The 15,018-nt window shown below is 34.4% G+C and overlaps 1 protein-coding gene across 11 annotated transcripts in view; it reads left to right on the forward strand.

Moving 5' to 3' along the window:
* Positions 1-15,018, forward strand: part of MYCBP2 (MYC binding protein 2) — a 205,561-nt gene that overhangs the window by 101,560 nt on the left and 88,983 nt on the right. For all 11 annotated transcript variants that reach the window (XM_052785932.1, XM_052785933.1, XM_052785936.1 and 8 more), the window contains 10 exons: positions 526-747; positions 2,426-2,617; positions 3,784-3,990; positions 4,765-4,896; positions 5,442-5,620; positions 8,429-8,571; positions 9,381-9,481; positions 10,688-10,906; positions 12,354-12,579; positions 12,929-13,047. In XM_052785932.1, the coding sequence (XP_052641892.1) occupies positions 526-747; positions 2,426-2,617; positions 3,784-3,990; positions 4,765-4,896; positions 5,442-5,620; positions 8,429-8,571; positions 9,381-9,481; positions 10,688-10,906; positions 12,354-12,579; positions 12,929-13,047 (1,740 nt within the window). The remainder of the gene's footprint in view (positions 1-525; positions 748-2,425; positions 2,618-3,783; positions 3,991-4,764; positions 4,897-5,441; positions 5,621-8,428; positions 8,572-9,380; positions 9,482-10,687; positions 10,907-12,353; positions 12,580-12,928; positions 13,048-15,018) is intronic.

Below are 15,018 nucleotides of genomic sequence, written 5' to 3' on the forward strand. Positions count from 1 at the left end.
TGATCCAGCAAAGTACTTAAGAAGCTGGCAATAGTATTCTATAATCAACAACTTCCTTCTGTGAATGAGCATCCCACAGCTAAACAGGGTAGTTGCTTGCTTGCATTGATTGCAGTAAGATGTAAACAATTTGCTGCTTTGGATGAAAATTCATTTAGCATATAAAAATTCAAGGAAGAATCAGTTCTTTAATATATTATTCTGATTAAATTGTTTGATTAATTATATGAAGTGCTTTGTCTTCAAAGGGTGCCATAATTTCAAAAGTAATTTTAAATGGGTTTATTATTTAAAACATGTGGACCAAGTTTTAATTACTCCAATTTGAAAGATCTAAACGGAAGCTCATGAGAGAAGATAATGTAAAATTCACAGAAAAGCTAACAGTATATGAAATTCTTTCTCTAAATTATTTTTATTTTTATAATTGCTATAAAACTGGAAAGTTCCTTTTAAAAGTAGTTTCTCCCTCATTTACTTTGAATGCAATAGTGCCATTCTATTAATTTGTTTTTATGTTTTTAGGACATCCAGGAAGCAAACTTCAAAACCTCCAGTAGCCGGCTTCTTGCTGCTGTAATGTCTGCTCTCTGCCATACTTCAGTAAAACTGACCTCTATCTTTCCAATTGCTTATGATGGAGAGGCATTGCTGCGGTCAATGGTTAAACAAGTCAGCACTGAGAATGACTCTGCTCTGGCACATCGTTTTCCTCTTTTGGTTGCACACATGGAAAAACTGAGTCAGGTTAGGATATATCCTAAAAATTTAACAACTTGTTTTACTTTGCAACAAAAAAACCAGTTATGTAAGTTGAAGTTTTAGCTTTATAAGGATGTAGCTGATTTTGCCCGAGTGTTTTCTTTCTAAAAGGTTTGTTTCAGAAACTTATTATTTTATCCGATTTTCATCTTCAAGTCTGAAATATTCCTATTATTTCTTGTTTGGAGAATGTTTGAGCAAAAATTATTCTTATTTATTTTGGAATATTAAATTGGCAGAAATATAGTTTGGAGTTGTTTTCTGCAACAGTTTTGCAGCTTTTTCACATGATCACAAGAATGAACATGTAGATAAGTTCAGTGTTTTGAGGAAGAGTCAACACAGCTTTGGTAATAAAATGTCATGTCTCAAACTGGAGTTTCTGAAGGCATCAACAAGCAGGTGGGCAAGGCAAGCCCAGTTCATACAGTTCTATCAAAAGTTACTAAACGATTTCCTAATCAAGGGCTCTTGAATGCTGTATTTTTGCAGTTCTGTTATTCCAGAGTAGATTTACAGGAATGAAAAGGGTAAAGATGGTAATAAAAGATATGGGACTACTAAATAGTATTCTTCACTTTAGAAGACAAGAGGGCTATGATCTTATGAAATTATGAATGATGAATGAAAGGTAAATAAAGGATAATTGTTGAGTCTTCCAATACCAAAAGTTTTGAGCAACCAGAGACCTTAGCAAAAGGTAAGTTCAAAAGATTGCTGTTCTTCATAAAATATGCAGTTAAGCTGTGGAACATATTCCTGTAGACCATTGTTATGCTAAAAGCTTTCACAGACTTAGAAAGCACCTGCACAAATTAATGAAGAAAAAAAAATCACCAAAAGCTATTAAATGCAAAGATAATATTTCCGTCTTGGGTACAGCTGCCTCTTAACTGCTAAAGACAGAAAGTTCTGTGCAGGTGTCTATACAGGTTTGCTTCACCTGGTTATATTCCCTATCTGTTCACTACTTGGATATTTTTGGGAGACAAAATGGTGAGAAAGACAAATCTTTCATTTTCATCAGTAGACCTGATTTTATTTTTCCTTATTGGGAATGACTTTCACTGTGGATAACTTTTGAAAAACAGTGGATGTCACTGCTAGGTACAAGACACAGTAGGTGCCTAAGCTTAGATTTGTTTCATAGTCTTCACTCAGTAAAAAACAACTCTTTTTATAAGCATCCCACCACTGGTTTTATCTTACCTGTTTGCATAGAAGATTCTCTTTGCTAACATCAAAGCCAAAAAGCTTCTGAGTTTCTTTTGGACAATGGGGAAGATAATGATGTGAAGAGTTCCATAGGTAGCTATATATCAGTTGTATTCTAACATATGCTTATAGACAGTATGGCAAGAAGGGCTATAAGAAAAGCTCCCTCCTGAGAAGGACACCTATATATCTTTCCAATGCAATAAACAAAGTCAACACACCTCATTCTGGAAATTAAAAATATTAATCAGTTTTTTTACAAAGGAATACATACTATGATAGCTTTGAGAATTTTAATTTTTTTTTTAACCCTCTAGTCATTTTTTATTTTTAAGAAGTCACAGATTTTTCAGTTACCTAATGCTTATAATATATGAAAATCAATGTGGTTTGTTTCTTTTCTTAAGTAAGAACAATGTCATTTATCATTTTTCTCTTCATGATACAGAGTGAAGAAAACGTTTCAGGGATGACGAGCTTTCGGGAAGTGCTGGAAAAGATGTTGGTCATTGTTGTTTTACCAGTACGGAACAGCCTTAGAAGAGAAAATGAACTTTTCTCTTCACATCTGGTTTCTAATACCTGTGGGTTGCTTGCTAGTATTGTGAGTGAGCTTACAGCATCGGCATTAGGATCTGAGGTAAAGCTTCTATAAAATCATTACTCGAAGTCTTTCAGGACAAGTATATAATGAATATGATACAGGCCGTGGTAGGAATTTTATAGATATGCAGATCTTTCACAGATGCTGGAATTCTCAGTTCTCAGTAGCTTTCAGATATTTAACATAAATTTAAAAGCATGTATTCACTGTATTAGGGAAGTACTGTAGATAATGAGCTACTTCATTATGGCTGCAGAATACTGCAAATTGTTTAAAAAATGGCAATTTTTTTTGGAGTGCTTCTCTTTTTGCATGCATGTCTCTGCATATACACACTCAAAATATTTGTTCAGTGCTCGCTGGAGGCAGTGCCACGTACCTGAGCATCTCTATGCCTCTCATGGTATCATGGGTGCCTCGTGTTCTAATCCTGTCTGCTTTTGATTATGGGTCAGAATTTATAATGTGTTTTGTTTATGCATTGTCTTCCTCCTTTGTGTGTAAGATACTCCTTACACACATCTTCCTTTATATATTAAATATTATATGTGTATTATATTTGTCTGTATCATTAGACTTTTTCCAGTTTATTTGCTTTGTATTTGAAATTGAGAGTGGTACTGAGTTGAACTTCTTAAAATCCAGATATTCATAGTCATATACAGAATTTCCCTTTCACGAGGCTATAACATCATTAAGTGATGGAAATTTATTTGATTTTATTAAAGGGATGTCACTGTCTCTGTACTATCAGCAGACTTTTTTCACAGAAAGAACCGAGCTTTTGATAGCATCTGGATTTAAGATGTTTTTACTATTACATAATACCTGTATCTGTCCTCTCTTAATCTTGACCTTACCCAAGGCAGAAATACCTAAGTCGTCTTGTAGTACAGTTAAGCTATATTTTGTGCTAATTCATCCTATAAAATATATATATTTAAATACTTGGAAAAAATAGGAATCAGATTCCTAATTATTCCTAGTTAATTCCCAATTACCAGAAATTATATTTTCTTTTTTCTTTTTAGTCGATATTGAATAGAAGCCCCAGTAGTGGCATCTTACATGTTTTATCAGTTGACTTCTAAAATGCACCCAGCTGAAAATCTGGTAATTTAAATCACTTAACTTTGGTTTATTAAAGTTGTCTAACATTTAGCAGTTAATTTTTTCTGGTGCTTGTATTTAACTTTCTGCAGGTTGATGGGCTGAATTCTCTCCATTCTGTCAAATCCACTCCAAACAGATTCACTAAAACAAGTCAGGGAAGAAGCTGGAATACTGGGAATGGATCCCCTGATGCAATATGTTTCTCTGTCGACAAACCTGGTGTAGTTGTAGTAGGATTTTCTGTTTATGGTGGAGGAGGAATTCATGAGTATGAGTTGGAGGTATTAGTTGATGATGTAAGTACTGCATTTGAGAAAACAATTTGGACAGAAGTAACCTCAGAGTTTTTCATGATATATTTTACAAAGTAATATTGTAATACTCTTATACAGTCTAGGCTACCAGTAAAATGGTGCACTGGTGGGTAGGGTTTTTTTTTTTGCTTGTGGTGATGATTTTTGTGGTATTGCAAGCTACATACCATATTCAGTAGGGTCCTTACCTTGGTTATGGTCTTGAAATCTTACTTTATTACAAATAATATTTGAAGCATAGTGGGCTTTTCACTTCCTGGACCTAAATGTAAATTAGTACCGGTTATCTCTCTGCAAACTGCAAAGGAAATAGTGAAATAAAGGAGACCAAGTTAAAACATTTTAAACCAAAAATTGAAGAAAGGGGTAGCCTACCAGCATGGTCAGGCTGTAGCTACAGATGTTTCATGTGTTGTTGAAGAACTCTCTTAGAAGAAGTATAAAACTGTATTGTGTGTTCTTGTAATGAAGAAAAACCTCTGTTCTTTTACACCCAGTTTTTCGCTTTAACTGACTGTTCTAATCCCTTCCAAAGGGCAAGCATAGGTTGCTGTGGGAAATTAACCTCTCTGCTCAGTACTTTCCTTTTTAGCAGAAAGGCTTTACTGTTGACTTTGAACAGGTTTTCCAGCTTTGTTCTATTTGTAATGCTGTGTGTAACAATTTATGCAAGAAAACATAACTTGCACAATTGCATGAATGTGTCATGTATTTACATTATAAATGTATTAAAATGACTTTGTTTCTTTGAATCAGAGTGAACATACTGGAGATTCAACTCATTCTCATAGGTGGACATCTTTAGAGTTGGTTAAAGGAACTTACACCACAGATGATTCTCCCAGTGATATAGCTGAAATCAGACTTGACAAAGTCGTGCCACTGAAGGTAAATAAAAGAAGTGTGCATCTGTAGGTTTCATATGACTTCTTTAGATAACAAAAATCAGAATGTTCAACGTAAATTTTTTTTTTGTGTACACCTTTACAAGTTGATCTTGACATGTTTGCTTTATAAAGTCTCAGTTTCACCGGGTAACTGAAAAGTTGAAATCCTGGCAGCAAAAAGAAATTAAATCTTAATTGTTATAATAGCATAAAATAGATTGTAATTGCTTAGTAATTTTAGAATATTCTTGAATGTGCAACTTTTTTGTGCACAATTTTGTAGCTAAGTTTCTGGGGTACCTGGTCACTCTTCAAGTATTAGTAGTAATATTTTACTGAAGTTATGGTCTGTAGTTTGGGAACACAGAACGGCTCTGACTTTTGTTAAATGCTGGATCTTTTTCAGTTAATTTCTTTTGTAGAGTGCTTTGAAGGACTTCTCAGACTCTCCAGTATTAATGTGAAATAATAGCTTTCATAATACCATGAAGCCTAACTTATATATTTGTTTTATACTGCATACTATTTTTGGCTCTCCTTTTTAAGGAAAATGTGAAATATGCAGTTCGTTTGAGGAATTATGGAAGCCGGACTGCCAATGGAGATGGAGGAATGACCACAGTTCAGTGTCCAGATGGTGTAACATTTACATTTAGTACATGTAGTCTGAGCAGTAATGGCACAAACCAAACACGAGGACAAATTCCACAGATTCTTTATTACAGGTTTGTGTGTTGTCATGATCCATTTCTAAGAAAAGTGAATAAAACCATCATAGTGCTATTATACCACATTTATTTTTGAGAAGTAACAGAAGTAAATACATCTGGAGTGTGTTTGAGGAAGGAGCTTCTTTAACAGTAGTATTGTGTTCTTCCAGTGTGGTTTCAGACTTAACTTATTTAGTGAAGACAGTTTTGGGGACACCAGTTGTACTGGTGCGTCTTCCAGTCTTGTTTTAGGTTCTCTTTTTTTTGACTTGACAAATAATTTGATGGTTGACCTCTCTTACAAGGTCCGTTGTCTACTGCTTTAAAGCTGTAAGATGCACTACTTCAGTCTCTGTCTTTTCTATAACCTAAGAGATTTTTGAGAGACTACTCACTGGAATGTTTATCTCTCCAATTTCATTCAGTTCCTTCCTCAGTTGCCAGAAACAATTGCGTCATGTAGTGAAGCAAGGTCTGTTTAAATAGGAACTGTCTCCTCTCTTACTGTAGAGTTCAAATGTTTAAAAAGAGAAACTGCAACCGCCTGAAGAAAATCAACTGAAGCATCTGACTGTCCTGCAGGGAAGCTTTATTTTAGCCTTTCAGGATGATAGTAGGAATTCACTTAAGGTAATGCTTTTGCAGAAAGCATTGCTTTCATTTTTGAGGTGCTCACCCTGATATGTATGAAGACATGATTTTCAAAATATGTCAGCACCCAAATATATGAATTGCTGCCATTATCTGTACAGCAAAAAAAGTGTCATGCCTTTTACTCAAGTCTCAATTTTTGTCATAAAAGGCTGATCAACAGCAGATCCAAGGAATAAAAGGAGCAAGGAATAGTAATTTACATTGATATTTAATTATGTGCGAGATATACCTACCTAATAAAAGATGAAGAGGATAAAATAAGTAATGCTAAAATAAGTGATGTATTTTGGACTAACAATCACAAGAACATGTTGCTCTTAAAGTTTTAAAGGAACTAAAATATGAAGAAATAAAGTTGCCAGCAAAATTATAGTAACAGTATATTTGAAGATACAGGATAGTTCTAAACTCTTTTAAAACATGAGATTGGCTGTACTCCAAGACCCAAAGATCCAGCTTGTCAGTAGTAGTAACAGTAATTGCTTATCAAAGAATGGAATTACAGTGGTGCTTGTCATGATACTTTCGTTGATTTAGTCTTGTGGGATCTTGGACATCTGTGTTTAGGGAATTCCTCCAGTGTTTGGAGGAATTTTATTATGAAGTATCATATTATCTAAGAAGGAGGAAAGAAGACAAGGAAAACATGTATTCCCTCTCCTAGAATTTCTGCTTTTATATAAGCAAAAGAGGGATTAAAGGAGAAATAACAATTTATTTTGATTTCAGAAAAGCAAAGGACATAAAACTTCAGTAAATGGAAGCTTCAAGGCATTCTACCTTATAATAAGATAACATATTGCAAAAAAACACAACAAAGTGCTGTCTTCAGATCAGAATAGTCTCAGTTTTTTTGTTTCAACTGTGAGAAAATTCTAAGAAGCATTTGAAGGACCATAATGGCACAACTCAGAACTGTTACAGAATAAATTAAGTTTTGTTTGGAAAATTTGCAGACTGCTGCCTGTAATCACAATGTCTTTGAAGTCTGCTTGGACAACAGAAACTTAAATGTTATCTGATGGAGGACTATAGTTATGGACTTAGTCCATTTGAGGATTCCCAGTTTGATATACAATGACTTGAGGTTTTGATTTGTCTACAGTAAAGGAACAAATGTTCATCATCAACTAATACCTCCAACTTGATTTTATTTGAAGGGTGCTCAAATACAAATAGAATTGTTGCTTATGCAAGTGCCAAAAAAGGCCATACCAAAAGAAGTGTGTTAATGCACTTCTGATGTGGGCAGAAATGCTGTGGAAGGATTTGTTGGAAAAGTACCCAGTTGGAATTGCACCCACTGTCAGTCACTAATAAATTTAAATTAAAAAGGCTTGAGGCTGACAGCAAAACTACATTTCTAGGACACATTGACCAAAGAAAAAAAAAAATCTCTTTGTAAGGGTGGTTAATTTAAGTCACAGGGAAGGATAGGTATCCTTATTGTGCACTGAACTGCTCCAGGTAAAGTTTTTGAGCATGCTGAGGTGCCAGTCCTGGAATCTTAATATTCTGGAATGATGTTTTGAAGGATCAAATCTTTCTGGACAAACATAAGAAATCTAAAAGAGAATGGGAAATTTTGTTTTACGTGCTAAGTGATTTTAGTTGACTGTGCCAAAGCTTACTCACTATCATATTGAGGGCTTGAATTAGTTTATAATTATCATTCGACTGCTTTGAAAAAGCAAATCAAACCAGATCTTTCATATATCTTATTGAAATAGTGTTGTGCATGATGTTGTTTAGGAGAACCTGATTTGACATACAGAGTGGATTTCAAAGAAAAAACTATTTGTTAAGGGTAAGCCTAAGACTGTATTCCAAAACCAAAATTAATCTTTAGAATAGGGAGGGACAATCTTTTTCCCTGTTATGATACTGCAGAAATAACCACTGAAAGAGTTTTACTTGTTTCTGTGATGCATTTAGTATTATTCTGTTTTTTATCAAGATAGGTGGTTGGGCTTGGAAGAGCATAGCAATTAATACATTTCTGTATTTGAGGCATTGCCTCCAAAATATCCTGTATGGTTTATTTGATTGTTTCCGTTATTGCCTTATCATAAATTAATTGTTTCACTTGATCTATGCCAAAATTCAGTCATGTTTTTTTAATATAATTTTGTATTTTGTGAACTTACTTTAACTTAATCCACTGTCCAGGAGTGAGTATGATGGAGATCTGCAATCACAGCTTTTGAACAAAGCTAATGAAGAAGATAAAAACTGTAGCAGGGCTCTTTCTGTTGTGAGCGCTGTTGTACGAGCAGCCAAAGACCTGTTGCACAGGGCTCTTGCTGTAGATGGTAAGGCTTTTGAAAATTGGCTTTCAAAACTTTTCTTTGATAGCAAAAGATAATAGTAGAATATGAGTGATAGAAAAATTGTGATATTTCTCTTTTGCTTTCCAAAGAATATTCTTCTAACCTTTCATTCCTGTAGGTATCAAACTGTGAGTAACTTTAAGTCATTGAGTTGCACTTGAGATAGCATAGGCAGATACCTTGTATAAATTTGCTCATCAATTTAGCAAGTATCAATTTAAAGCTGGTAAGATTTTTTTTTTTAATTTCCAAAAGATATGCTATGATGGGTCATTTCCAAATTTTATTGCATGTTTTGCACAGTGGTGGTAATCAGGAAGACTGGTGAGTGTAATGCATTTATAAGCACTTAAAAATCCATTTTTGAGAAATGTAGACATTAGCCTTAAAACTGAGTGGTTTTAAGCTACCATCTTCAGCCATTCTAGTCAAAATGTCCAGAATATTACATAGTGCTATAGAAATTGATTTGGAGGGCCAGGAGGAGCTTGTGCTAGCTTTTATACCATAGAAAGTACAAACACAGCTTCACAAAATGGCAAAGAATGCAATAAACTTAGGCTCTAAGAGGGGGAAATTTTTTAACAGAGAACTGTATATAATGGCGCATTTGTCTCAGGTGAACTTTGCAGGTTTAGAATTTGACAATGCCTAGGTAATAAAAATAATTTGAAGTAAAAACTAGTGTAGAAACTAGAAGTTTAACTTGTAAGAAGCAAACCTGAAAAATAAGATCTGTTTTGAACCATGGTACGTTTATTAATACCTGTGTTGTAATTATCTTTGTTTAGCTGAAGACATTCCAGAATTACTCAGCTCTTCCAGTCTGTTTTCAATGCTGCTTCCCCTCATAATAGCCTACATAGGACCAGTAGCAGCAGCTATTCCCAAGGTATGCTCAACAGAAATTACTGAAGAAATTTAAGAATGCTATACAAGGAAAAGGTTTACTCTGAAAATCTGAACATCCTAATTTCTTATGATTTTATGAATTAGTGTTTTATATTTGACCACGTGACTCATAAATTTTCCAAGAGTCAAGAATTTTAAAAACACATCATGTTTTAAAAATTACTTTTTTTTTTTTTTTTAAACTTAAATTGAAGTCATTATGGAAAAAAACACCTTAAGGAAGCAGAGGGAAAGATGACAGGCTTTAACAGTAGGAAAAGACAAGACGTTAGAAGGATCTGCATTTGTGACTCATTGATGAATATTGGTGGGATGAAATATTTTTTTATATTATGTGAATTCTATTTTTACACTAAACATCTAAAGCAGTGGTACCTGCTCATTAAATTAAGATTATTTCTATCAAATTTGGAGATGGGAAGATGTCAGCTATAAATAAAAATAACCTTACTTTTCAGTGGGATAGTGTTCTTCCATGTGCCTGGTCTGGAACATTCTTGAAATCTGTTATTAGATTTACAAATGTCATTAATCTTTAGCTAGTAGACACTATTGCCTTTTATTGCTTTTTCATGAACTGTAAGCTCTCCTCTGACTTCTCCTTAAAGGGGGAGGAAAGAGGACTGGCCACTTGAAATCTAGCAGATTCATTTCATTAAAAATAGTTTTAAATTGTAGTTACCCTGTTACTGTGATGAACTGGTGTTTAGAACCAAGTGTTTTGCCTTAGAAGTGTTCCTATCCTTTGAAAATGTTATAAATATTACAGGGAACAAAGTGATGCTTAACACTACATGCATTAAAATATGTTGAATATTTGAAAATAACAATATTAACGTTGTTATAAAACAAAGTATAACTGGATTTTGACTTCAATATGGTATTTGCTTTCTGTCAACTCATGCTTATTGCTTGTTAATGTTATGGCTTTTTAGTAGAAGGTGTTTTAGTGAAGGTATCTGGCAGTTGTGTATGTATTTTTGTTTCAGCTTTGGCAAGTCTCTAAGAGGAGTACTTGAGATTAACGTAATGATGCTTTTTCTGTCAGGTTTGTGTAGATGCAGGATTGGAAAATGAATGAATGAAGTAATGATATTCTGAGAATATCCAAAACACCCATTGTAGAGAAATGTAAGTTTGTGAGTATTGTTTTCACCCAGTCATTGCGTGTGGTGTTATGTTACAGGTTGCTGTTGAGGTCTTTGGCCTAGTACAACAGTTACTTCCTTCCGTGGCAGTTCTGAATCAGAAATATGCCCCTCCAGCTTTTAACCCAAATCAGTCTACAGACAGCACCACTGGAAACCAACCGGAGCAAGGGCTTTCAGCTTGTACTACCTCCAATCACTATGCTGTTGTAGAAAGTGAGCATCCCTATAAACCTGCCTGTGTTACGCGCTATAAGGTAAGCACCATTTCTAAGTGTGCATGCAGTTTCTTAAAAGCTTTTGATGTGTGGGTTTTGTTTTGTCAACATTTACTATCTGAAAAATTGTTGCCATGGATGATAAATCATATTGTCTAATATAGGAGACAGTTACTTATATTATTACTGTACTGCTTTCTGGAGAAACCTCTGTTTGTCCAGTAAGTATAGTGGAAACTAGTGTAGTTTTAACCCCCTAATGCAAGTATTTACTGCAAGTCCCTAAATTTGCTCAGTCTTAGATTTTCCTACTGTCATGCACAGTTTCTTTGCTCTAACTCTACAGATTGTAGAAGTTGGAAGTCTTTATGTATACATTATCTAATCATATCTCAGACTTTCTTACCTAATGCTAAAACAATGCTTTGTAAAAATACCTAATGTCAATTCTAGTCAAATTAATATGTATTATAGTGCAGAGATCCCTATGCTGGCTATTGCTGGTCTGCCAATTTAAATTCTTCAGTAATTACTTTCACTTGGACCATGATTTGGCATTGCAGAAGTCTCTGAAGTCCTCTTTACTGTGTTAAGTCACTCTGAGTAGGAATCATTCTGCCTTACATGGGTGACTATTGCAATAAAACTAGATTTTTTTTCAACATCAATAGAGAAAGGGTGTTTCTTCTAGTTGAGCAAAGAGCTGTGGCATAAATTACAAGCCTGAGAGACAAATCCTATGTTTCAGTTCTTGAAATAGTGAGTTCTGTAGTCACATTGATTCCATGACTGTAAATCCAGAGGTAGCAAACCTGGAATCAAGTAAAAGCTGCAGGAGGTCATTACTATTCCACTATTCTACTTGCCTGTCCTGTGAGACAGCAAGACATCCACTGCAGTAAATGTAGTTATCATATGATCTTCCTGATGCAATGATGCTTATTATTGTTCTGAAAGTTTATGGAGCTCATCTGAAGCCTTAGGCTTAGTTGTTACTGCTTTTGAATTTCTGTAGCTATATGCTATTGTACTGCAGGCCATATTCACAAGTATGATTCAGCTGCTGTGTACTTTTCTAGGATTGCACAAAACAGATATTGAATGTGTTTGTTGAAGTTTGCATTTTAGAATGTATTTGAGAGTTAAATGTTTGTAGTATTCTGTGGTTGTTTTGTTTAATGATCCTGTGCAGAGTTCTTAAAAACAATCACAAATGGTATCATAAGTGCAAATACTTCATCTGAACATAAGTTATAACGCATGATTATAATTCTGTAAGATATAAAATGTTTCAGGTATATCTGAATTTCAAAGAATAAATTAGGTTAATGTTAATCTAAAGCATATCAAAACAACTGTACAGAATTACATAATTGAATCGCATAGCCTGAGGAGTTAAAACCAAATGGAAATGAAGAAATAAATATAAAAAAAAAACCAACAACCCCCCAAACTTGCACATAATTAGACTGTTCTTTTGTTTTAGGTGACTTTTCCTGAATGTGTCAGGTGGATAACAATAGAGTTTGACACTCAGTGTGGCACTGCTCAATCAGAGGATGTTCTTCGTTTACTAATTCCTGTCAGAATTGCACAAAGTCTGGGATTTGGACCAAAGCATGCTTCTGTTCATGAAAACCTTAATTCATGGATAGAACTGAAAAAATTCTCTGGATCTTCAGGATGGCCTACCATGGTATTAGTATTGCCAGGTAATAAATAGGTACTGCAATAATTTCTAGTAATGTGAATTATTAAAATAGTGGAAGAAAAATTGATTTTTCTGCAAAATTATCTTAGAAAACAAAGTTGAAGAAGTGTCTTTGTCTAAGCTGGCAGGAGTTCATTATGAGCCATTGGTTGTACATCAGTTGATGATGTTTACATTAGGTTTCTTATCTGAAGTGTTGATCTGTGTGTTATTCATGGTTTTACTTTACATGTTTTATATAAAGCCTGGGTTTCATATATGCTCATGTTGAAGAAGCATACAAAAAGAGGAGAAATATTAATTTTTTTTTTTTTTTAATTTATTTTATGTTTCCTTTTACTTCCTATAAGGAAATGAAGCTCTTTTTTCTCTGGAGACTGCATCAGACTATGTGAAGGATGAAAAGGCTTGTTTTTATGGTTTCAAATGTTATGCAATTGGATATGAATTTAGTCCAGGATCTGATGAGGTAAGGAAAAAGTGAAATGGCCACAATTGCTGTACCTATCAATTCTCTCCTATAAGGCCAGGTTTTTTGGTAAAAATATTTGTATTTCTACTTCTGACTAAATAACATTAGCAAAATACTTTTAAATTAATTTCATATAAGTTTTTAACATTTTTTGTTACAGACATTATTTGTTTGGAATTCTTTGACCTGAATATTATTGGAATGGCTTTTTGTTTGGTTTGGGTTTTTTTTAATGACTGTGACAGTCTGCAAATACATAGCATGATTTTATCTAGTATGTCAATGGGATATGAAATTTCCAAAAATTCTGACCTAGTCTTCCATCAGAAATCCAAAGGATTGAGGCTTTCAGATACACAGTGATTAGTATTTTACTGTCACTGCCAATTATGGGATGACAAACTTGCATTGTTTTTCCAGTGTTCACTCGTACCAGAACCCTCAGAGTCCCTGGAAATGCTGTGCTCATTTAGGCTACTTGAGATTTTGCACAGTGGTCACCTCATCTTGCCTTTAAGGGCATGAGTGGTTTCCACCACTGTTTCTTTGTTGCAAATGGAAGATAAAATTTCTTCATGTCCTTGGGCCAGTGCTTTATTTTGGCTTATTTTAAGAGACTGCTAAAAATGCTTAATATGCTTTATAATAGTTCCAGAAAAATAGCCCTTCCCTTATCTTGGGAGCCTTTGGGCCTATTGCTGCGCGTGAACTTCACGAGGTCTGCATCTTGCCTACACTATAACCCTCACAGGAGATTTACCTCATCTTATTCCTGGATTCTGCTCAAGCTAAATCATGTCTTCAGGTTTTCAAAAGCTGAGATTCTTTGGGGTTTCATAGTATATCAGACAAGAAAACATACCATAGGATTATTAGCTATGATGATCTTACTGGTTTGCAGCAAATCAGATTTATAAATCCTATAGATAGTCTAACTAGTCTGTGTTTGTGTAATAACAATAATTTTTGCTTAAGCAGAAGAAAAGATGCAGATTCATATATGCCATTAATTTTTTAAAGGCATTTACAAACAAAGCTGCTGGCAAGTTTTTGACAGTGCTAAAACATGCCAGCCCACATGTTAACTGTATCATCTAAAGAAAAGTTCCAAGTAATTGTTTTCAAACATACCTTTTTATAGCCCAAACACTCTAATTTAAAGTTCTATAAGTAGAAAAGCAAATTTTACAGTGTTTAACTACCTTGCATCTCAGGACTAAAGCCTCCATAAGTAACTTAGATTAAGCAATTAGGGACACAATGCAAGTTTCTCCTTCTTTTGGGAACTTTGTGATGACAATTTTCTCAAGTGTTACCACTGGTAGAAAGAGAACTCTATGTTCTGGTGACCACTGTGTTTTCTGTAGCTCAAAGGAGCAAAGTATCAGTAAGACCTAATTCAAGTCAGTGGGATTAACTTTTGCACATCTGATTCTCTCTCCTTCCAAAGGACACGCTTCTGGTACTGTTACCTAACTATAATATATTGAATGACATTCATTGTTAGGGAAGTCTCTGCAAAAACTGGAAGAAGTCATTGAGTGTGAGCAAGTGCATCAAGGACTTGAGTGTAGTTGAACTATTAAACTTTGTTTAAACCTAGGATTTTTGCAAAAATTGTAGATTCGTGCTTTGATGAATGGGAAGGCTTTTTGCTGCTCATTATTAAATCCACAAAATATATGCAAAAACTGCCTTCTGCTTGAAGGATGTTCACACAGCAGGGAACTGTCTGATGAGTTGATCCACATTTCACGTCTTTACTTGCTTGCTATTTCAGAACCTGCTGGTTTGAGTCCTAAAGATGCAGTTTGTCATGAGTTTAGTTTAAAATGCATTTTGGGGATTTTTCAGTCTGCTTGGGAGTCTCGGAGAATAAAAGCCAAGTCTAGGGTTACTGATTTTGAAGGCTCTTTCCAAAAGAACAATTTTTTTGCCTACTTTATATATTGCCAGTTTCTGTCAGTT

This window comes from Harpia harpyja, chromosome 4, assembly GCF_026419915.1.
Source record: "Harpia harpyja isolate bHarHar1 chromosome 4, bHarHar1 primary haplotype, whole genome shotgun sequence".
Classification (NCBI taxonomy): Eukaryota; Metazoa; Chordata; class Aves; order Accipitriformes; family Accipitridae; genus Harpia; species Harpia harpyja.